The 24,283-nt window shown below is 43.1% G+C and overlaps 1 protein-coding gene across 1 annotated transcript in view; it reads right to left on the bottom strand.

Moving 5' to 3' along the window:
- Positions 1 to 10,535: 10,535 nt before the first annotated feature.
- The window catches only part of wdr11 (WD repeat domain 11), a 57,884-nt gene continuing 44,136 nt past the window's right edge, over positions 10,536 to 24,283 (bottom strand). Inside the window, exons 21-29 of the mRNA XM_031737566.2 lie at positions 22,928 to 22,990; positions 22,523 to 22,588; positions 19,972 to 20,161; positions 17,122 to 17,217; positions 16,402 to 16,567; positions 16,033 to 16,130; positions 14,639 to 14,784; positions 14,064 to 14,143; positions 10,536 to 12,656 (exon numbers count right to left, since the gene is read on the bottom strand). Coding sequence (XP_031593426.1) covers positions 12,454 to 12,656; positions 14,064 to 14,143; positions 14,639 to 14,784; positions 16,033 to 16,130; positions 16,402 to 16,567; positions 17,122 to 17,217; positions 19,972 to 20,161; positions 22,523 to 22,588; positions 22,928 to 22,990 — 1,108 coding nt within the window. The 3' untranslated portion in view covers positions 10,536 to 12,453. The remainder of the gene's footprint in view (positions 12,657 to 14,063; positions 14,144 to 14,638; positions 14,785 to 16,032; positions 16,131 to 16,401; positions 16,568 to 17,121; positions 17,218 to 19,971; positions 20,162 to 22,522; positions 22,589 to 22,927; positions 22,991 to 24,283) is intronic.

Genomic DNA, 24,283 nt, shown 5'->3' with positions numbered 1-24,283 from the left:
GTTAGCTTTGATTAATAGTCTCTGCAGTTACAACAGGACTCACACATTGATTGAGAAGTGGAAAAGGGGTGACTTGTTTTAATTCCAAAAGGGAGCTTTATCCCCTCCTCCCACTCCTCTTGTGACATGCCAGTTGTGCGCCACATGAGCACAAGGGGAGGCCAAGGGTTTGCATGCCAACATCTGCAAACAAGCTCAACCAGCTGTGAAGTGCATGGATGCTAATACTGTCGAAACCCTCGCATCTCTTTTCTTTTATTAAAATGTACATAAAAAACAGATTGGAAGTGCATTTTTTGGAAAATGTGATTGTGAACATTTGGACCAAGATAGAGGAAGCCTTGTGTGTGTCTATTTTTCTTAATTTGATTTTTGTATTTGTATGAACACACTGGAGATTAGAAATGTTATAACTTAATATGATCCATTTATATTTATTTATGATCACCCATCCTCTCCCCCCTTTTTAGTGTGTGTGTCCAGTAGACACTTAAAAACAAGCAACCAGAAAGACATCTGTAAAAAGTGATTTTTATTGGCATTGTTAAGCCAAGTGTGAAATCATAACAGCCCGTTTCAACAAGAGCCCCCTTCTGTTCAGAAGCCTTGCTCAATCCCTTATGTAAACTCAACATTCCCACAGTTGAGCTGTGGTGGCTGGGCTCACCTGTCCCGGCATGAGTTGTGCTAACGACAGCGCGCGCCAGTAAATGATGTGCCCTTTGTTTTTTTTGTTATCTGGCTTTGGGTTGCTATAAATGTGTTACCAATACACTGCGTTACCAGGGCTCAGAGCAAGTACCAGAAGCATACAGTAAAAATAATTGCTGGGTAGAGTGAACACTGTGGGGCATACATCTGTGCCTCGACATGCCAGTTTAAAGAGTGAAATCTTCCAACATGCTGTTGCATAAGACACTCCCCAGGTCCTGCAGCTGCAGAGTCGGAGCATGCTGCAGAGTGGGGCTGGAGCGGTCAGTGCAGCTGCATGGTGTTTTCCGGGCCTCCTTATGGCTGCTTCACATTACGGTATTCCCTCATTCCCCATTGTGAAATTTGTTATCTATCATGTGACTGCCTGGATTCCATTAAAGCTCTCACTTCACTCCATCTTTCCTCCTTTCCCCTTCTTCTCCAACTATGTTGCTGATGGGGGGTGCTGATTTAGGATGCTGAAAGATAGTGTTTTTTCCTCCACATTTGCAGATCTGGACACACGTTCTTTTGTCTCCGTAGGAGGCTGCCTGCTATCTAGAAGTGGACTGATCAAGCCAAATATAGAGTATTGATATCCTATCGAATATTGTTACTAACACTATGATCTCGATACTTTGTTTCTATCCTGTTCTATTATTTATAGCCAATAGCACAATTAAATAACAGGAGCTGACCCACAATGTCAACCCCCATTAACCAAAATAATGCAAAAATAATAATCAGGCTGCCTTTATAGGTTAAAAGTATAAAGGTATCGGCATTTAGGTGATACTAGCATGTGTTTACTTGATATTGGATTGACACTAAAGTTTGAAATATCGCACAGCACTACTGTGTCCCTTCAGTCCCTGCCCTGCTCCCCATGAGAACCTGCATACCTCACACTTGTATGTATGTATTCTGTGTCTGTGTCTTTAGCAATGCCCAGAGAAAAGCTGATCAAATCAATTCAGAGAGTTCCAGGATATATCCTAATCTTATCTGTTTAGATTGGTAGAGTCATACAGTAGGTATGTAGTATTGCACATTTATGATAACCCACATGTACACAAGCCTATTGGCCTCCATGGGCCTGATAACAAGTTGGCGCCGCTGCAAAAAAAAATGATATCACATGACAGAGTGAATGATTGGAAGAGAAAGCAAAGCGTCTGTCAAGCATATGACCAGACAGATAACTGCACCATTCAGTCAGACCTCCATCATTCACTCTGATTCTTTATCAACCCCACTCCCCCCTTGCCTGTTAACCCCCTCCCCCCAAAGGATCTCCATCTCTGTCCTCCTCCGACTCATAGCTAGGGGTGACTGCTGAGCTGCAGCTCTATCCTGAGGCCCTACTTTACACTGCTCTTTTGCCAGTGTCAGGGTGATGGAGAGGGGTTATCAACCCAAACACCTCCTTTTTCTTCCCCTTTGCAAAGAAAAAGGCCTGGGAAAGAAAAAGAGTGAGGCTGGAGGGAACATTTAGTCTGATGGAGTTTTCTTTTTCCTCTTCTCTGGCAAAATGTTAGCCTGAGACAGGGTGGAACGCTGATATCAGTCAGATGAAGGCTAAACAAGAGGCTCCTTTACGGTGATCCATCATACTTGTTCAGTATGGCATAAGCAGGTTTCTACAGTAGCTTTAGAGCAAACTCATACATCTGATGACTGTTACATATTTCAGATTAGCTGTGCTATACATTTTAGGCTAACAGCCCTTTTCTCATACTGGAGAGAAAAAGAAAAGAAGACAAGTATCTGGTGACCTCAGAGAAAACATAAAATGCAACAATGCTATTAGTTTAAAATGATAGCATTTAAATGCCTTAGGTTTTTTTTTGGTCAGATTGCTCAACACACATGCACACAGACACACACAAAGGTCACCCAGCTGTGAAAAGAAGCCAACATACACTTAACTAATCTTCTTGATCTAGCAATTTATTGACGATGAAAACTTCAAAAGGGTTGAAACTTGAGCTGCGTGCGTCCACTAAACCATGGCCAATGCAATTTTCACTGGCAGGCGGGTGTGTGTGTGTGTGTGTGTGTGTGTGTTACGGTGGGAAGGACCTGACCAGTGGATGGAGCTTTATTGGATGCATTCGACTTGGCATAAAACTAATTCACCCTCGATGACAACCCAGAGCGAATGGGCGAAAGGCGAGACACATTCTTTTTTTTTTTTTACCCTCCTCCCTCAGCTGCCTACTTTATTAGCTGGCCCCTCTGTGACAGAGCTATTCATTCTCTGCCCTACTCTACCCTTTCTCTCTGACACACACTATGCACATGGCTCTTTCATTCTCGCACACAAACCAACCAAAACATGTTATATTACCGTTTCAGAATTACAGCGAAAAAAAACAAACAATAATACGACTCAGTCGGGGAACAGGTCTCCATCCCTCATCTGCACAGGCACGGTCCTTCATGGCGAGGCCCCTCGTATAACCAGAACGCGGTCAAAGCTGCGACACATGCAGGAAATTAGAGCAGGAAAGTCCTGACTATCCCACATCATCTGTACACACGTGCGCAATGAAAGAAAAAATCAAAAGGCTCTTTATCGAGCATTCCCGTGTCTCCACGAACAGACAGAAAAATGAGCATTCTGGGCATGACGGCAGGACATTTATCTTGGTTAAGTAATTTATTTTTATCCCTTTTGAAGGAGTAAATTATTGCTGGTTCAAAGCCAAACATCCCGTCATTTGTTAGCTCTACCTCGAACTTGCCATCACTTAGGCACATAATCATAACTCTTCATGAAAAGCTCAAAGCGGAGGAAGATAAACTGCCGTTAAAAAATTAAAAACGTCATTCTCGGTAACACCTTCGCCGACACACCAGGACTGGAACACATCGCAGATCTTCCAAAGATCCAAAGAGCTCCATATTATGCTGAAGTACTCGCAGCTCCAGCCGGGCTTCACCCGCAGCCATGCCTCCAGCAGTTTTGCAGACCTATTGGGTTTCCCTGATTGTGGGTCAGCAGAGCTCTCCTGGTTTCACTTAGAGCCCTGTTTCATTATTTCAGATTTATCACTGCCCTGTTTGCCAGTTGCTATGTTTTCCTTCCATATGGTCCTAAGTGTAATTCATAGCATCTAATAATGCACAAACCCAAGACATTTTAAGGGACTGCAAGCTGGACTTGTTCCCAGGCTGTAGGGATTAGGGGCTCTAGGGGCTGCTGGGTAAAGTGGTGAGGTTTTCCTCAGAGGAGAGAAAGGCCAGTCCCAGTGGAGAAAACAATGCTGGACACGTACTGAGTCTGGATCTGATGACGCTCACAACAGCAGACCAGAGAATGGCTTAATGAACAAAGTAGTGCCGTAAATGGTTTTCAGATCTCAGATACCGAGGATGAACATCATTAGTGTATCATTGTTTAATTTGCCATCAGTAACACACAACAAAAGTGAGCTCACTAAACCGTTGTGATGAATTGAAACTGTTTGGGATGCAGACAAATATCATGCACTGTAAAGAACATTTTACCACAATGCACATCTACAGTAAGACTTTGCTTCTGATTTCTCAGGACTCTTGAGGCCCTTTAACTCCTGTTTTCTTGTGCTGGAAGCTCATTGGTGCCGGTGTGAGGAGGACAGGTGACTCGGAACTGGAATGGAGCAAGGAGGAGACGAAAGCTGGGATTCATCCTACATTACCATAATAGAATTACCGTGGCGAACAAAGCAGGCATTAGTGCGCCCACGGTGGCATTTGGAGAAGATCCATCTCTCTTTCCTCAGCGGGCCAGCCCTCGACGCTTAAAGAAAGAGAAAATCTACCCTTCAGTCCCCCTTTCAGGAACTTTTGCCAGACTGCAGCAAGGGGCATAGTGGACACGCATGCACAAAGACCAGCACAAACACAGACACACACATTTGACGTGCTAGATGTACATGCTCCGATGTGTACTGAGTGCCAGCATGTGCACTTCCAAGGCTGGCTGGTGCCTCAGCATTCAGCAGGCAGTTTGACCTACCCATCAGAAGGGATTACATCTACATAGCTCCTACAAAACACTGTCAGCACCCTGCCCCTCCCTCATCCACCCATCCTTTCACCTCTCCTGTCATCTGCCTTTCTCCCCGCTCGGTCTCCTCATCGCTTTTTCAACTTGCAGACCTCCTCTCCCGCCTCTCTTTCTTCTCCTTGTCTGTTAGACTTTTGTCCAGTATGATGTAATACATTATCAGAACGCTAACATTTCTCCCAGCTGTGCTGAATCGAATATCACTCAAAGTCCAGCCAAGATTGAGCTTGAGCGCCAGTGAACAGTGACCTCTAAATATTCATCACAAGACGTAGCCTGCTATACCTGAGAGGGATTTCTGCATGGAATAGCTGCTGTGTTAATTCCCAGATAAGTGAACATGCAGCAGCACTAGTGTTAGATTCTCTGTTGATATGGGGGGGCATGGCGCCACGATGCACACAAACAGTGGGTTGTTATGAAATGGACCTGCAACTTTTCTTTGCCTCTTTCTACTTGCATGACCTATTAACACGCACCTCATCCAGCTGCTGCAGACGCCGTGAAGGGACTATTTTTTTTGGACGACATTTGAAGGACTAAATAATGGGTTGAAATAAACATTGGTGCATTTTAATTAAAGAGGATGATGCTGTGGAACAACTTGCTGGCAAATACATAACAGTGAATATATGCATTTGGCCTCTAAACTCCAAGCTTTTCTTATTTCTTGTTTATGTAGAGTACTTTCGGTAACTGCATTTGGGGAATCAAATCCATCTAATCTAAAATTGGAATTAGATTGCACAAGCGCCTCACTGATGCTCACTGCATGTTTCCCAGACCTCTGCTGCCTCCTAGTGGAATTATGGTAAACATCCATCCATCAGTTTTCCTCCACTTATCCATTTCAGGGGTCCCTGGGGTGGGGTGGATGTGTCAGGAGTGGATGGATGGAGCGTATCCCAGCTGCCATAGGGCGAGATACAGGCGGGGTACAACCTGGACAGGTCGCCAGTCTGTCACACTCACAGATCAGTCAAAACTCAAGTTCTGTACACACTATGGCACAATCTAATGGACAAACAACACTACTTTAGTGCTTAGCTCAAAACATGAATGAACTGTAACATGCTCAGGGAATGATTTTACTTAAACTACAGTCTGAAACAGTTTCACATGTGTTGATGATGTGGGTGAAAGCGACTTATTACACTGTGAGACCATCACCAGTCTTATTAATCCTCTTATCTTTGCTGAATCTACTACATACACCAGACAGTTGTAGACTATAAGGGGTCAAGAGTACTTATCCCCACCTGAGTAAAGTCAGGAACTGCAGCTTTAAAACAAAGGCTTTGCGCTCCACACTGTAGATATGACTTTTCCGTTGTTGATTACCAGCCCAACTTAAAGGAACGGCGGATGTTTTCCTTTTAAATCCATGGGGGCGAAAAATCGAGCCTGGACCTGGTTCTCTTTTGGCAGCGTAGCACGTGCTTATCCCCAGGAGTGAAAGACTGCACGGGTCGCAGCAAAACAGCCCACCCCTCCAGCGACCCCCACAGTTCCACTCTGGCAGACACAGGGCCCAGTGTGTCTGCTTAGACTACACGAAGAGGAAACGCATATACTACGCTTGGGTAGAAATAAAAACACGCAGCTCAGCAAGAGACCCAAACACAGCAGTATTGCCCCTGTGCACTCACAGGAAAGAGGCCACGCGGGCCAAATAGGGAGCACTCTTGTACTTTTTTAAACTGAGCACGACTTCATGCTCATATACAGATAAACACACATACATGCACATATGCACAAGCGACAACTAGGAAATGGGTCGAGTGCGGTGCAGGTATCCTTTACATCCTCTCCTGGCTTCCACTGTAAGCTGGTGAAAGGGAATACTCCCCGCTCCTGAGTCGGGCTGGCCTCATGCACAGCAGCTTATAAGAGGCCATTTCCTTCATAATCGTCCCTGCCTTCTCCAGCTCTAATCTCTCAAACGACAGTGGCAATTAGCCCAGCGAGGGCCTCACTGTAGCCAGGGCATCTGCGGCATCTCTTTTACCCCATGACCCTCAAATAAACACATTAAGAGCACCTACACGCACATTTTGGGGTCAAGCAGAGGGGTAGTGTGGATTTATAGTGTTCCTCGAGACGTATTTAAATGCATACAATAGTCCAGGCTTAACTTTGTCTCCTCCTTATATACATACAGTTTGGTTAATTGTTTCTTTAAGCCTCTTCTTTCTTGATGTCTCACCACCTTATTGTTCACTTGCCAGGAATTTACTCCGCAGCCAGTGTCTATTTGCCCTTTTTTCTCTCATAAAAACACAGAAATGCAGTCACAAAGGGTCTGGATGTGGTTTAAGCTTTGTCAACAACAGTGGGGGAAGAGATCTTTCAACTGTGTCTGTCTGGCTTGTTGACAGAGCAGTGTGGATTTCCTATTATATGTGGTATTAATATCATTACATGAACGTCCTATTCCCAGTTTGGAAATTTCCCGTACAATAAGTACGTCAATGCAAGTTGAAATCACGCACCTCTTTCTAAAATGCATAATCTCGATTATTCAAAAGTATCTTTGGCAGATGAAGATCGCACTGCCGCGATTGGCAGAAGTGGCTCCACGCTCCCGACACAATGCGCTCAGAGACCGCTTTCTTTTTTTTGTAAATAACAGTCCCCGACCACAACGTGCACACATGGAAGCCACAAAAGAGCTGCTTTAGAGATAACAGGAGCTTTTTAAAAAAGATTACCCTGTCCACAAGTCATTACCGGGATGTGATAAGAGTTTGTCATCATGTGGTAATGTTCCAGAGTTCCTGTGGTTCCCCTCTGCTGCTCCTGCCTGGCCCCCTTGTCCCCACTTTTTTTTCCTTTTACTGTCTCATTCATGCCCTTTTTCTTAAATGGGAGAGTGTGGTGCTGTGTTGAGGTGAGGACATGGTCTGCTGAGCACTGTGGCATTCATTCAAATGGAATCAGATAAAGCATGGGGCCTGAAGACTTGCAACATAAACATCACCTGGAGCCTCCCAAGCAGGGCCCCCAGCACTGCTCCAAAGCCAGTCAGAGCCCGCAAATATTAGAGGGTGAACAGTGAACTCGACCAATAGCAGCGACTGAAAGGAGGGAGGGAGGGAAGCCACCTCTTTACCAGGAAAGAAACTCAGATGAGATCGAGCCTGTGGGTTCGTTCCACGCCAGGTGATATCCCCAGATGTGGGCGATGAGAGGTGATGTGAGAGGGAGGGGAGGCGGATTGTTTGAGAGAAACAGATATGACCTTTACATGTATAGCTCGAGTTTCCCATGGAGTGGAGTGGGATCACAAAAAAAACAGTGAGGCGAAAGGCAAGAAAAGTGGGCATTGATGTAGAGTGGGCTTTAGTATTCAAGTCAGCGTCCCGGAAAGCTGGCATTTTGTGGAAAGGTTAAAAGGACATCACTGAAAAAGAAATAATCATGCCCGTAAAAATAATTATCCTCATAAATGCGGCAGCCACTCAAACCCCAAATTATTCCACTACCTGGGGTGTGAGCTGCCTGAAGAATGCTCAGAAATGTCTGGGGGAGGTTAAGAAAACAATGGAAGAAAGGATAATTACACAGAAAATGAGGAATGAACTCAGTGGTAACCCTCAGCGAGGAACGGGGATGAGGGAGAGGGAGGGGAAAATCTCAAAACAGCTCACACAAATGAAGAAGGAGTAAGGGATACAAGCGAGCTTGGACTTGCCCATCCTAGATAAAGCTATCCGTCAGGAGCACCATAGGAGGAACATACTCATGGGAACTGGATGACCCTGCTGTATGTCACTGTCTGCAGCTCACAGACCGTGCAGCAGTGCTGTGCCATACTGCAAATTTTGGTATTGATCCAATACCAAATAATCACAGGGTCAGTATCACAGATACCGATCCTTTTAACCTGTAAAGACATCTTAATTAAGGGAGAGCAGCGTGTCATGATTTATGAGCTGCATCATCATCATCAGCTTGCAAATCCTGAACACATTTTAATGACCACTAAATCACTGTGATTTTTCTTTCCACAATACTTAGGTAACACAACAAAACACACCTTTCAGCTTTTCCTGTATTGTTAAATTGGACACTTTGGGTCAGCTTTTGGTGTTTAAATGAGCAATAGGCTATAATAAAATAGACGTGACAGAAACACAGGAAGGTTCAGATATTTTGTATGTTTGAGATGTCATTACAAAAAAAATAACATAGTTCATTGGGCGACATACTGAGGATAGAAACAAAGTATTGATCATATCACTAGTATCAATGTGATACTAGCGATATTTGGATCGATCTGTCTAGCTCTCCAGCCCCCAATCCAATCCTTAATCATCCTAAACCAGCGGCCCCCAACCTTTTTTGCGCCACGGACCGGTTTATGCCCGACAATATTTTCACGGACCAGCCTTTAAGGTGTCGCGGATAAATACAACAATAATAAAACCAGTACCAGTACCAAAAACACAAGATTTATTCATAGCACACGGGAAAAGTCCGAGGAAAACCGAGTTACTGATAAAAACGATAAAAAAAAAAAAATAATAACGCTAAAAACCGACAAAACCCCTGAAAACCATCAATTTCTCACCCGAGCCTCAACTCTTGCGGACCGGTACCGGTCCATGGCCGGCGGTTGGGGACCTCCTAAACCACACACCCCCACCTCCACCAGCAACAGAGTGAACGGAAACGAATGTAGACTGAAGCCAGAGTTTGAATGAAATCCAGTGGGTCACATTGTAACAAATTTCATTGTGCGGAATGAAGATCGAAACAAAGTATCGATACTTTCGATATCGATCCACCCACCTCTACCGTGCAGCCTTGGCTTTACCTCTGCTTGCTGCACACACAGGCCCCTGTTCAGTAGCTACTTTTACAGATGATTGAAAACAACGAACAGCAAGAGTGCTGCATATGATTGATCTGTAGCTGGCTGCTAATTCTTGCAGTATGTGCGTAAAACAGTGGAGGCGGGTGACTTCCAGCGCTCCTCACGGCTCCGGTTGCTAACAACCCCTTAATATTGTGTCAGCTGAAACTGCTTTGAATTTTATTTCGAGGAAAATGGGGATCCGAGAGGTGAAAGCTAAGCAGCAGACGGAAACAAGTCTTTCAGGAAATTAGTGGAGATGGGGAGCAGCAAGAACATGAGTTGGCATGAGTTTATTCTGGTGAAAGGAGAGCGAGGGGGAGAAAAAGGAGTAAAGCGCATGTAAAGTGGAAACTGGGAGTGTGGGGCAAGCTGGGGTGGCAGACTATGTAGAAAGCAGTGGAACAGCAAAGAAAAGCTGCTGCGAGGCCCCGCATACTGATGACCTGGCTGTAACGGCTGGATCGGCTCTCCGGCAGTTATTCATTAGGCCATTAAAAGGAGCACAACCAAGGCGCTTGTGTGGCCCTCTGTTCCAGACTGTTTTTCTTCCCTTTGTGTTCTGGGCTGTGTGCGGGACAGAGAGAAAAAGCAGAATGCACGTCAATGAATAAATCTGCGACGAAGAAAAGAGTGAAAACGGTTAGACCTGGACACAGAGCTGAAGCCAGCTGTTGGCCCTCCTTGTGAGCAGAAAGGGAGTAATTAATCGCGGAAGTGGCTGAAACAGGAACTAATTAACTTTTAGGACAGCTTGATGAATGAACGAACGCTCAAATTCAATCTACCTGGGTTGAAATTAAACGAGGAAAATTAAAAGGAACACTCGCTATAATGGATCTCTAGAGAAACCAGTCACCCTGCCTCCTAGTGAGGGATTACAGCGCCCTCTTGTGTCTTCAGATCTGTAACAACACACAGAAAACATGGAAGTTAATATTGATTTTATTGCCATCCATATATACACATACATTTCTATTCTCTTGCAATATTTATATAGCTTAAAGCATTAGGGTTACTGTGTAAACCATGATCAAAGAACAATGAGGGAGAGGAGAGGGGCCACTAAACTTTGACACCATTACAATCATTTCTTACAAAATATACTGCTAAAGGCATGTCTCCCATCTACATGCCTCAATTTTCAACTATTTTATTTTATCGAGTTCATCTACATATAAAGAAAAGCAGCAAGTGTTAATCAAACCAGTGCCCGATCACAAATAGGCAGTACAGTACATGTTGCTTCCACAATACTGTTATGACTGGAAGAAGATGACACAGCTTCGGGTCAGCTACATCATAACGTCGTCTGTTGGACTGTGCGACTCTACGGGATCCTACAGCACGTTATTGGGGAGGCCATGTGAAAATTGATATACAGGAAAAACATGCAGTCCCCCCCTAAAATAGGACTGGGTTGCCATAGTGACACAGCCTGGGGTTTACTGTAACACAACAGAGAAAACAGCACTGACGTGTTTATGAAACACAGTAACGCACTACAAGGTCCCGTGGATGAAGTTGCTGAACATAACAAAGCAAATTAAACACACAGTCACTAAAATCTTCGCATTGTTGCGCACATTTCGTTTTGTTTTTTTATGATCAGGACATTTTTACCATGTAACGAGGTGAAAGCAAAGCAAAGGAAAGCTGGCGCCGTCTGAGCCAGTGTGTCGGATTATGTGATTGTGATGAGCAACAGCAGAAGCAGCAGAGTATTTGTGTAAATGATCCATCAGAGGTCTGAATAAAAGGAGTTTTGACAGCTCTTCTTGTGACACACACACTAGAGAACAACTTCACTACACAAACATCAAAGTACACATGTTGCAACGTATCCTCTCAATTCTCCGTTAAAAATAGAAAAGATTTTAAAAATCCATTTGGATTATTGGATTGGATTAACAAACAACCCTCTGCACACTCTAATTAAATGGTGCTCAATCCCTCAGGTGGCTGCGGTCAGACTCCTCTGTCCTTGGCATCAAGGGAGATAATATACTAATAAGTGTCTAATAAGTGCAGGGTGGGCTGGCTGTGCAATTTTACTGCCATCCAACTATTACAGCTGCAGAGGCGCGTGCAGCAGCAGCAGCAGGCTTTGGTCAATTACTTATAAAGCACCACCACCTGCTGCAGAAACCCCTCCCCCAGTGTGCTGTGTGCCTGTCTACAGCAATATTACTGTACGTTTCCAAGACAGTCAGGCAAGTTTTCAATCAAAATTATGCAGCTTTTTGGTTATACTGAATGCTAAACAAACAAAAAAATTGGGAATGTGTCACGTCATTTGAAAATGGACTGTCAATAATGACACGTTCAAATGATTTGCATTTCTCAAACAGGAATAGAGAACCTGTTACTTGGAGACTAAATGAATTCTGCCACTTTCAATTTCAGCAAACTAAAGGCAAATTGAACATGCAGAGCTACAACGGTTCTCGGAAATTAATACAGGCACGCAAAATAAGGCTTAACAAGTGAACTGTAAAAAAGAAAAAATCCTTTGAATTTATCAATCAACCAAAACATGTACAGATTTTTGGGGGATAAAGGTAAACAAGGAAAGTGTTTCTTTTGGGGCTGATACATACATACAGACAGAGCACAGACACAATGGTCTCACCAAACATGAAGACATTTCAGTCTGATTACTGTCACAGACAAACCCACTGACTCAACATCAAAGTAAACTCCTCATATTGATGTGAAGATGATGATCATGATGCGCCTGGATGCTTTGAACTGTTAACTAACTGAAGTTAGACTGAACGGCTAACTCTCGATAAACACCAAAGAGCGGGCTGTCCGTCGTCTTCTCAATCTTCCGTCTTCGAGGTCACTCTTTGCTCTCCAGGCCCAGCTCAACGACCTCTTCGCCGAGAATGGCTTCCGGTATACCTCCCTCTCCTTGAAAAAGCTCCTCCATCAGCTGCTCCCCAGCGCTGCCAGCCCGCGACGCCCACAGAGCAGCACCCTCCCGCAGGCCCAGCGTACGCAGCAGCCGCGCGTAATCCAGAAATGCAGCTTCGATAAGTTTATGTGCATAGTGAGTTAAGGATGCCACAGCAGAGCGACTTGAAACTTTTACATACTGGCATCTCATCTATAGAAGTTCAAGAAAGATTAATCAAGTGTTGGTCTAATTATATCACTGAACCAAATCCTAAAAGGTAACAAATAAAACGAAAGCATTAAATTAGAGAGCAACACAATAAATGCAGGCGCTCAGCTGTTAGCTTCCTGCCAGTGCAAAGTGTGCATTACATTTAAAAACACTTTGAGTGCTCATGTGGAGTACATAAGCTATATATAAGAAACAGTCCAAAGCAGACGACCCTGTGTGAGCAAGTACTTGGCGACAGTGAAGGAAAAAACCTCTGGCAGAAAAAGGCTCAGGGTGGCCATCTGCTGCTTATGTGGTTTCCTGACATCCTAAGGACCTGCTAGCATTGAGGTGAGAGAAAGGATGGCGCTGAGGGTTCCTATGGTTACCCTTTTTACTACTGTTTGTGTGTCCCTGCTCAAAATGTTTTTTAGGCCAAAAAGATGATCTTTCTTACTATAAGCTTCTTGAAAAGAGGATGGTTGGTGCACTGCACTGATTTTAGCTACAGCATGATGACTGCATTCGCCCTCTTGCACATTGTACATTTGGCTTATGCGATTACTAAATTTACAAAGATTAATTGGTCTCTCTCAAACACACACACACACACGCTTTTGTGTGGGCCTAACTTCTAGGCAGTGTTGGCTCATGAACTCACAAAGTCTGAAAAATAGAGATATTTTTACTGAAATGCTGTTTGATGTTACTGTCACTTCTCCAACAAAAACCTGCGCTTGAAGAGAGCCTGGCTTGATCTGGTCCTCATGAATCATAACTGGCTTTGTGGTTAAAACACAGAATAAACACAGCTCTGACAAGTCAAACAGATATCTTATTACACAGCAGAGATTTCTAGATGAAATATTGCTTTTAGGTGGATGTCAGATTCTTTTTCTCCTCTCACAACATACCCAGCGTGTATTAGATAAAATAGAGATTACGCAGCACTGTGCACATTAAAAATGTGGCTGAGAAAAAGAAGGGTTTGGTAGGACAGATGTAGCCATAAATTCTTGTTGAGGGTTACAGTATATCTCAGTTGAGTCACAGAGCAGCATACTACTTGAGTTAGACGGTAAATATATTTAAATCTTACAGATAAGAAGTATGTGCCAAAACTGTGCCCATAGATGGTGATCTACAATAAGCTTTCAAAGTTTGGGTTGAAAAAGTTCTCCAACTGTTCTCTGTGATCACAGTGTGTTACTGGCTAATGGGAAAGTGTGAAATACAGCTTGATGTGCTCTGCAGAGCATCTAAATTGACCTTCACTGTGAAGCTGCCTACTATCAGGTGCATACTTGTAACGTGTAACAATAATGGGTTTTCAAAAAGGATATTGGACGAGTCGTTGGCCTCCATCACCCCATACTTCAGACAGGCTTCGATGAAGAGGGCGGCACGATCAAAGTGTCTCATGCTGTCCGGGATATGGAAGGAAGAAAAGAAAGATACATAGAGGAGGAGGTGAGAGGGACCATCAGAAACCAGCATCTGTCCATGCCTTGATGCCTGTGTTCCTAAAGAATACATCAACCTTGTCGTCCTCATGTCTCTCTAATTCTCTGTGAGAGCTTTTTGCTGCCAGAAGCATCTTGGAACATGAGCTGTTAAGGAGGGGGGACCGGTATTCTCAGAGGAGATCGATGCTGAGGCAAGAGCCACAGGTACAGCCCACACCCTACACTGTGGTTTGTCCTTCAGTGTACTCAGGAAGAAAAGGAAAGGCGCTAACTGTGAAAGTGCAACGTCTTAGAACAAAAAACTTAAGTGTAAGAAAGGGAATCTCATTTTAGAGAAGAAAAAGTGAGCTAATATATCTGTACATGCGTGTATTTGATTACATGGGATAAATAGAGGTCAATATTTTTAAGAGTCTTATCTTCCCATTTCGTAATCTTCAGCTTGTTCCTACCTGTGGAGCATCTCTCCTACTTTGTAAAAGCAGCCCAGTGAAAGCAGCACCAGAATGGCTTTGGATTTATGGTTGACCTGTGGGGAGCAGAGGTGTTCTGCCCAGCGCTTCAGCACGTCTGAGCTCTCTGCTGGGTTCAGACGCACCTGGAAGCAAACACAACACGCAAAGGCATGAATTAGTGTTCTTAGTTGGAGGTTTGTCACTCTCCTGCTAAAACACACTGTGTGGTTAATTATTAGGCAACTGAAGATTAATTTTAGCAGTGAACAGCTACAGCACTCTTGGTAAATCCAAAATGTTGATGATATATGTGAGAATTAGAATCACGATCTTCTGAAAAGACGCAGACCTTTTCTTGTACCGCTGCTTGAAGTAAGTGTCTTCTAAAAACTAGCAGTCAGTTTGGGAGTTGAGTTTGAGTCCATCTTCAACCCGAAATCATACAATTAGCTCATCTTTAATAACGCCAGCCCATATCAGTACCCCACCTCCACCGCCACCTTGCTGATGTCTGCTTCAAAGTGGAGTGTAGAGCCTGTTACCGATCCATCCAAAGGCCCGTCTGTGTGGCCTGACAACAGTCCCTTCCATCTGATGTTTAGATATTTTTTGGCACAGTACTGAGGTAGTAATTTATGTGTCTTGTTCATTGGTGGTCGGGTTCAGCCTGTGGCTGTGTCTCTGAGCACTGAACACCTTGCACTGCAGGTAGGCTGCCTTCTAGAATATGGCAGCGCTGCAGAATAAGTGGTTCCTAGCAGCTTTATGTCTGAGTCTTCTCAAATCTTTGGCAGTTAATTTAAGTCTCTTTTTTCCCCTCAACACGTATCTTGTCTGCGTGTTGACTATTTACAACAAAAAGTTTGGTTCTGTCATCATGCCCTAATATTGCAACAATTTCTGCATCTCCTTGAAAGATTTTTTTTTTAAAGTTTTGCCCTTCAAAGTCAGTTAAATATCTTTTTGTGCCCATTTTGCTTGAGGAAAAGAAGCTAATATATATTGCTGATCTCCTTAGGCCAGACCCTCCCTCATTACACACATCACCTGATTTGCTTCAATCCAATAGGTCATTAAAGTTTATAAAGCTTATAGCTGGAAAATATGCATAAAAACAATGATATGGTCAAAATGTTTACCTAATAACTGTGCACACAGTCTATTTTTGTATAAAAGTCTAGGGGAGCCTAAATATGTGACCACTACGAGAGTTCCCTGATGTAGCTACAGTGCTAATGCAATAGCTAACAGGAAAACAAAGTTCAGAGAATAAATCGTGGCGCCATAAGCATCACACATCCACAACTCACATGCCCACAGATTTACACTATCCAAACATTACTCAGTATCTGATCTTCATCCTGCTGATGGATGCCGTCATGCTGAGTTACCTTTGCCAGCCATGCGGCTCGGTTCCACTCCCCGTAGGTCTGCAGGTAGCGGCAAGCATCTGCTGCCTTGTCAATCAAACACAACAGCTGAACTCCCTCTGATAAACAGCAGAAGATTGACAAGTCATACACACGTATGAGACATCATAGCCTATCAGTACCAAAGGTGGCCAACATGGCCCTGAAAGCAGCAGAATGGTTTCATTACACAATGCTACTATGAGCCAAATTGATAGGATAAGCATTATTTGATTTATTGATTGATTCCAATATAAGTTTTTCCAATTTAAATTAAAAATAAAAAGATCCCAGGTGTATGCTATACAAATAAAAATGTCCTTTCTGGTATCAGATATAGAGGAACACTACCTGCAAGCTTGCCATTAGCTATCATATTGGTGGCCACTAGCTTGATTGTAGACTGCGAGGGGCCTGAAGAGGTGATGGTGGTCACTAGGCAGGCCTTGAGTGAATCACAGTAGTAGCTGGGGTTGTCTGCGCTCGTCTCCAACAGTAATTGCACCGCCCGGTCCGTCTGAGAGCAACAACAAAGAGATGAGAGCGTAATTACCGTGGCAGCAGAGAGAAACAAGGCATTAGTAGCTCTGATAGGTAACCACTGTGCACGAGCTGAACAAGACAGAGCTGCGAGGGGAAATTATGTTTATTATCATGCTTTTCATCTGGTGTAGATGAAGGCTGGAGCTCGTGCTGGGGTCAGCACCGACCGGCCTCTGCCTGTCTGCCTGCTGGATAACTGCACCTCCGGCAAACAGCCGGCTGATTGCAGCTTGTGATTAGAGGGAGAGTGGTGACATTGAGAGGTGAAAGAGGTGATGTCAGTCCCCGCAGGCTGTGAAGCTAGGGAGGACAGGAGCAGCGCTGATTTTCTTCACTGCGATATGAACTATTTATGATTATGACATTTCAGCTTGCATGTATGCACAGCTAAGGAGGTGTAGATTTGTGAAAAGTGTGGCGCATAGTCTACGCAGACATTTAAGCGGATACGTTTATCAGTTATGCCACATGACAACTCCATGCAGATGCACTTTAGCTGTGTAGGCGGTGCGGTGGTGTCATACTTACCTGACCCAGAAGGAGGAGCTGGTCAGCGCATTTCTTAGTGTGTTCATAACTGGAGCGCTTTACTTCCTGCAGGTGAACTCGATCCAGCTGGAACTTCTGTTTAAAAGAAAAACACAAGGAGCAACAAGGAGTAAGTTTTTGCTTTGTGCAACAAGTGCTTTCAGAAATCCATTAAACCTTGTGTCTGAGAGAGAGACCGAGAAGATACGAGTTAGTACACATGCATTAATATAGGGAGAAAGTGATGGATTGACAATTATATGAATACATATACCAGAGTTGGAGAGTATAATTATAATGTCTTTAAAAACTTCACAAGTTTCTTGGGTGTCAGTGCTCCCTGTACTGTATTTCATTATTAAGCGTCTGTTTCCCAATTATTGGTGACAGATCTCATTTTTTCCCTGTCAGACACTTCACTTCAAAGATGAAGTCAGTGGAAGAAATACTGTTTGGTTGAGGTTAAGGTGCTCCTGGGCAAGACCACACAGGAAGCACAATGCACCATCCACTCGCCCTCTACTGTGAATTCAACTTGACCTGCTCCATTCTCACATGGGCGAGATCACGGCGACTTTGTACCGGGATGAGGCAGGTTAAAGCCTGCTCACAGTCCGACATTTTTATTCTCACGCGCACCTCCGCCAGGTAATGTATGGAGAAGTTTAGAGCTGCCTTCTTCATGTCTTTGAGTGGACGGTGACACCTCTTCCATCTGTGGAACAAAGGCTGAATGAGCAGTCTTCACCAGACGCCAGCTTCCCACGTCCAGTTAATGCATCATATTAACTGTATGTGGGAAGTAAACCAGACTAGTTCTTTGTTCACTGATCACGAAGTGATAGAAAAAAAAAAAAAAGGTTTCCACAAACTGATGTCTTTGTAACTGGCTTGTGTGGACGCATCCATCAGTATGTGGTCATTTCTTGGGGACTTTAAGGGTCATCTCTGTGGAAGACATACAGCATGCTCTCTTAGGTTCGCCAAACATGACTTTGTGACCTTTTTTTTATTTTTACCTACACTCTATGTCTCAGAAAGTCACTCAAACAGTCCTGTCAGTGGGAAAATGATGCAGCTGTCATCACTGCAGCTGCTGTTTCAAGGCTATGTCAGCTCTGTGGGAGTCTTGGGGCGTGATGCTATATCCCCATAATGATGTGTAATACTGACTGTACTGACACAAAGGGAGCTGGAGGACATGGAGAAAAATCACTGATGCGTTGGTGAAGATGTCTCCCTGGCTTCCCCGGCTCAGTCAAAAATTGTCTCCCTGGGGGAAGGATAGACGTTCAGGTCCTCACTACCTTGGGGTTCAGTGAAGGTGGTATTGGATCTGATATATTCTTTAAGGAGGGCAGGGCGTCCCATGCATGCCTCAACAGGCCCGTTAAAAGAAATTCTTCAGGTTGGTTTCGCGTGGGCGCAATCCCCTATACTCACTGCAGGCATCGAGATTGTGTGATTGCATGTACTGACTACACTCTGTTCAATGAGCAAAAGATAGGCAAGAAAAATAAAAACAGCAGCTGATGGACAAAAGACTGAGTCATCAGTTTTGGGGAGAGATAGCAGCATAGTAGATTTCTTTATAAGAATGGCTACGTGCACACATTTATTGCTTCTGCATCTACAACAGAGGCTTCTTTTTTTGGCTTCGCTTTATTTTGATGAATTCTTCTGCAATTCATAGCTGTGCGTATACTTCCTTGCGGAGATACCAAATGAGTTTAGTAACTTCAGAGCTGTGTGCTCTGTACTGGAGTCCGGGATATTAGTAATTACAGGCAGGCTGCTGCCACTGAAGTCGTTTTATGACAACAGGAGCCAAATGCTGCTGCACACGGTCTTGGTAGCTCTTTGAAAGTCCTAACTTTGTGATCACTGCATGGCCCCTCATTAGCAGGCAGCACAACTTTCACAGAAACGGAATGGTGCATAATCCATTAGAAAAAGATGTTAAGACTTTTTAATTGGAACTATACTGAGTGAAATTAGACAGTACATTCGCTCGTTGCTACTTAAAACCTTGAACTGAAAGGTTTGGGGCACCATTTTCAACTGGCTAAATCGTCTTTTATCAAAAATGGAAAAGGTTTTTTCCTTATTTTACTTTCTCGGGTACATGGAGGTTGGCACAGTGGGGGGAAAAAAACGGTACAGCAGCCAAAAAAAAAAAAAAAATTCCAGAAAATGCTATCCCCACATGCACAGTAAGCCAATTTTTAATTATCTTACACTTTCAAACCGTCTCTTTTTTGCAGACTAGAAATTAAGTCAGTTCACAGACACAAAATGGGAAAACGATGGAAACACATTTGAATGGAAAACTTTTCGCAACACAAATGTTGCTCAGTGTCCTGAAAAACACGCCTAACTAGTCTGATAAACTGAAGATGAAAAGAGAAGAGTCATGTTTATAAAGACCTTGGATGCTGATGCAAGAATGTCATCAGCAAGATGCTACGCAATCGCACTGCACAAACAAATGAGACATTTTTAAGAGGGCATCCAATAAGGGCTTGAATCACTCAGAGGAGAGGTAGGCATGGAGTTGACCTTAAAGGCTTAAAAATGTGGGCGAGAGTAGATCCACAGCGTCATTAGTAACAGAATGCAGTGTTTGACCGAGGTGATATTGACACCGTGGACGATAAGGGACAGCCCGTCTGTGTTTGTTTGTGCATAGTCTGACTTGAGGACATCGACTGTCTTTGGGATGACTCCTGGGGGGATTTTTTGTTTTTTCAATGTTAGCTGAAACTTATTTGTCTTTACTTTCTGTGCTCACCAAAGAGACAGCACCAAACACAGGTAAACACTTTCTCCATCTTCTCTTATTATACTGACCTGGAAGTAAGAGCTCTCACACAAGACATCGTGGCAGATGTCCAGGTGGCTCTGAGGCGACGGTTGGACTCCCTCGCTTTGGGCCTGACCCTCTGCGGCGGACACAGTTAGCTGACGAGCCTGTGCAAATGACTGGATGTAGTGGGATGCCACCGTCCAGAAGTGAAGGTCTGACTCGTCCCCGAACAACCTGCAGTTTGCCACAGAAAAACAAAAACGCATCACCTGAGTTCAGTGTTTGTCTCTGGACTAGTCAGATTCTGCAGCCTGAATCATCATGGCACCTGGTTTCCCTACTCGTTTGCTCATTAATGACCACAGTTCCTCCATCATCCAGCCTACGCTTTGTCTGTAAGTGAGCTCTCCTCCTCCTCCTCCTGCTTTACTTTCCTCAGCCTCCTTTAACATATCGGCACAGACACATAGCTGTTGCTAGGTTACCTTATGACATTAACAATGGCATGGAAACTTGAGACAGCCAGATGTAGAGACATAATCGTGAGCTCTCACTAAGAGTGTAGCCAGGGTTTTCAAGGAACAAAAATGGTCTTTTAGACTTTCCCTGTAAATCATGGCATTAATAACAGGATGCAAACAGGGGTGGGATGATATGATATTGCCTTTCTTTTCATACTAGCTGCTCTAGATTTGTCAGATGCTCGAGGGAAATGAAGGCTGAAGCACAGATGAGATGAGTTGCTGACACAAGCACAAGTCTCATACTTCTTTTTGTGGTGCTTCAGAACTGCACTTTACAGTTACAGCAAGTATATGCTCTTTGGCAGTTAATTTAAATGTTTCAAAAACAAAATAATTTGCTTTGCTTCATAAATTTACACCTTCTGGCTCATCTTTCCAATTTGTTCTAAATTAAGTAGTTACATTTTTTAATTATATTCCTCCACAAATAACCAGAAATCCCTGCTAAAACATCAGTTTACAATATAGTAGAAAAATGAGCCCAGCCTTGTGTAATATAAGCCTCCTCAAGTGATACCAAAGCTCTCAATAGCAGCCTCATTTCTCTGTTGACAAGTACAGTATTTCCTCTACTATTCAAAGCAATAAAAAAAGCGAAAAACTTTCTTTAAAAAACAGCTTTTGGAGGAGAAAGGAAACAAAAAACATGCTCCAAAGGTAGAAATTCAATGTAACACAAGCCAATACATCACTGACAGTCAAGTTAGAAAACCTGTGATCACTGAAACCAGACTGACTATTGACTCTGCACCATGGCTCCATGAGGAAAAGAAAAAAACAGGGAAAATGAAATTTGATTGTGAGATTATAAAAAAAAGATGGAAAAGGACACAGGATGATGGGGAGACGGGCCAAAAAAATCAGTTGAAATAAAGTTACAGCAGTAATCAGAAGGTATTGAATGAGATACAGAGCTGCAGTGGCCGTCTGGCTAAAATGACAGATGGCTACTTGCACAATCTAGAGCTGAAAAACAAGAGTTTCAGACTAGGCACAATGGAAATTCACGTTTCTCTAGCAACTGACTGCATTTATTTGACTTTTCTAGAAAACATGAAGATAAGCCGGAACACTGAGCGTATTTGGTCAGACGAGACCAAGACAGGTTTGTTGGATTAGATGAAGAGGCAAGAGCACAAATAGCACTGCAAAAACCTCTGTGAACCGAGAATGCATAGTCCTGAGAGTGATGCACCAAGGTGAGAGAATACAGCTCTTCAAGAGTGGAGAAGGAAACGGGGAGGTGATAATTAAAGGGAGCACCATGAATGACTGTGGAGATGATGGAGAACAATACTGGCTGATGAGATCACTTTTCATCTGCAGAAATCGGGCAGGAGAAGAATATTCTAGCATGATAACAATGCAAAACAGACCACCAAAAATCACGCAGGAGTTTAGAAAGAAGACACAATCTATGATCTGGTCAAATGTGTCATCATGGGCCACTCTCTGATCTTAAGTGGGCACGATCACTAAAACTACATGATAAATATGTAAAATTACAAACAGTACTGGTAGCTGCCCAGATTGTCCTGTAATTTTAAAATTAAGAAAAAATGAAAGGAACTCCTGTGTGTTATTTCAAAGATAGAAAGTCGCCCTCTTCATCACTGAGTAGCTGAAATAAGCTCTCTAAAAGATGGCTGCAATATCTTTTAAGATTGGTATCCTCCATCCTGAGAATGTTTAGTCTGTCATACAAAAAAAACGTGAACATAGATATAGAAAAATATTAAATCCCCCCCAAAAAACCCAAGGTGCTTTTCTTGCACAACGAGAGCAAATATTCACTGTGCAACTCATGTAAAGTCAGAATTATTATTTTTATTAGAGAATATCATTAAGTTAGTATTATTCTCTATATTAGACAACTATTTTTTTCCTTGTCCCTTATACTTTCATACTTCTGTTGGAACTCTGTAACCAAGGCTTTTATGAGTCTTTGACATAGATACACTGTCTGAATGTTAACAAAATAACCGCCCCGGGGTACTAGCGAACGCTCATGAACACGGTACAATCTGCGCAGAGACAAACACTGGCAACTTCACACAGAGCTCGAACTCACCGTGAGACCAGGAGGCAGCGCTGCAGAAGACTGAGCTCCGGGTCCTGTAGCACACTCTTCATATCACTGGGGGGCCAATCAGAGACAGACAATCAAAACACAGCCAGGGCCAATTACACTTCTCTAACACAGCAGGCCCAGTGTGGCTGTTCCAGGAGTTTCGTCTTATCTGTCAACCCACAGACTACATGCTCTCTGGGCCCGCTGTCTAAGCACTAAGGAAGGACTTACAGTTTCTAACTGTAAAACAACCCTACATGAACACAAACTGGAATCACATACATACACATACATCCCCATACACATACACTGTTATTTGGTTGTTAGTGTCTGTGCCATTACATTAATATTGAGTTACCACATGAACTTGGCATTAGAGGACAAAGCAACAGTGCAGTAACTCACTTTGATAATGAGTTGAGCTGCTCCTGGATTAGGCCTTTTATCTCATCTTTCTCACTGTAGTCTCTGAAACAGAAGGATCAAAGCAAGTCAAACGGCTCCTTTAACATCTTCCTTAAATAGAACCTGACCTGATATTAAATGGAAATCTGAACACTTCCTTTTTAAGAGAAGTCGATCTGTGGTGTCAAGCGAAGTCTATTCTAACATTTAAGCTGAGGATGGGTATTGCCTTACACACACTGCTAATATAGCTGCTTACTTATGATAAGGGAGCTGTGAAGCAGTGAAATACTCAGGGCTCAGTTAAATGGGTTTGTAACTACATCTGGCTTAAAAAGTGTCCCTCTGGACGGCCTCTGCTGAATCCCGCGTTGAGCTTGTTTATACTGGTGATTTTTACAGACAGTGTCTGGGTGGTTGACAGAAGCTGTAGTGGTAGATGGAAAAGTAAGAAGCCTAATCTTGCAGACATCTTACCTAAAATTAATTACATTTTCTACATTTATATTTTCAGTTCTCATTTTGCAAACTGGGTGAAAATTCTAACAAAGTTTTATAAACACAGCTACCTACGGAAGAGGATTAGGGCCACTGGAGGAAAAAACAAAAACAAAAGTGGGCTTGTCTTTTTTGTTTTTTTCTTTTCCAGAATTCTGAGAAAAAAAAATCAGAATTCTGATGAAAAAGTCAGAATTCTGAGAAAAGTGTCAGAATTCTGAGAAAAAATTCAGAATTCTGAGATTAAAGTCAGAATTCTGAGAAAAAAATAATTCTGAGAAAAGTGTCAGAATTCTGAGAAAAAAGTCAGAATTCTGACTTTAATCTCAGAATTCTGACTTTTTTCTCAGAATTCTGGAAAGGAAGAAAAAAAAAAAAGACGTGCCCCCTTTTTTTTTTCCCCAGTGGCCCTAATCCTTTTCCGTAACTACTTTATAACTGTTCTTAAAACTATATTTTGGTTGAGACACAAAAATCAACCTTCAATGCAAAGTGAAAGTAGATTAAAAATGGATAGTATTACTAAGTTGTAACCAAGACTCGCAATCAGATGATTTTTATTTCTCCTCAGAGTGAATCAGTCTGAAAATAGGTCAACGTTATAAATTAATGAGGGGAAAGTTTGGTTTTGAGATAGCAGAGCTAAAAACCTTCTCATACTCATTCATTAGTTTTTTGTAGAACATACTGTATGTGGGGAGATGAGATCAGTCTGCAACTGTAAAAGTAGCACAGTTCAACAGAAGATGGCTTATCGGTCTTCCTCCTCAAATAGAGCAGTACACAGTACACATGTTTAAATGCAATTTAACCTAGAGCAGTTCACACAGATCACTGACAGACGCTGTGTGGACATCA

This window comes from Oreochromis aureus, linkage group 13, assembly GCF_013358895.1.
Source record: "Oreochromis aureus strain Israel breed Guangdong linkage group 13, ZZ_aureus, whole genome shotgun sequence".
Classification (NCBI taxonomy): Eukaryota; Metazoa; Chordata; class Actinopteri; order Cichliformes; family Cichlidae; genus Oreochromis; species Oreochromis aureus.
Note: the sequence above shows the minus strand (reverse complement) of the source record. Positions and strands in the feature narration are given on the sequence as shown.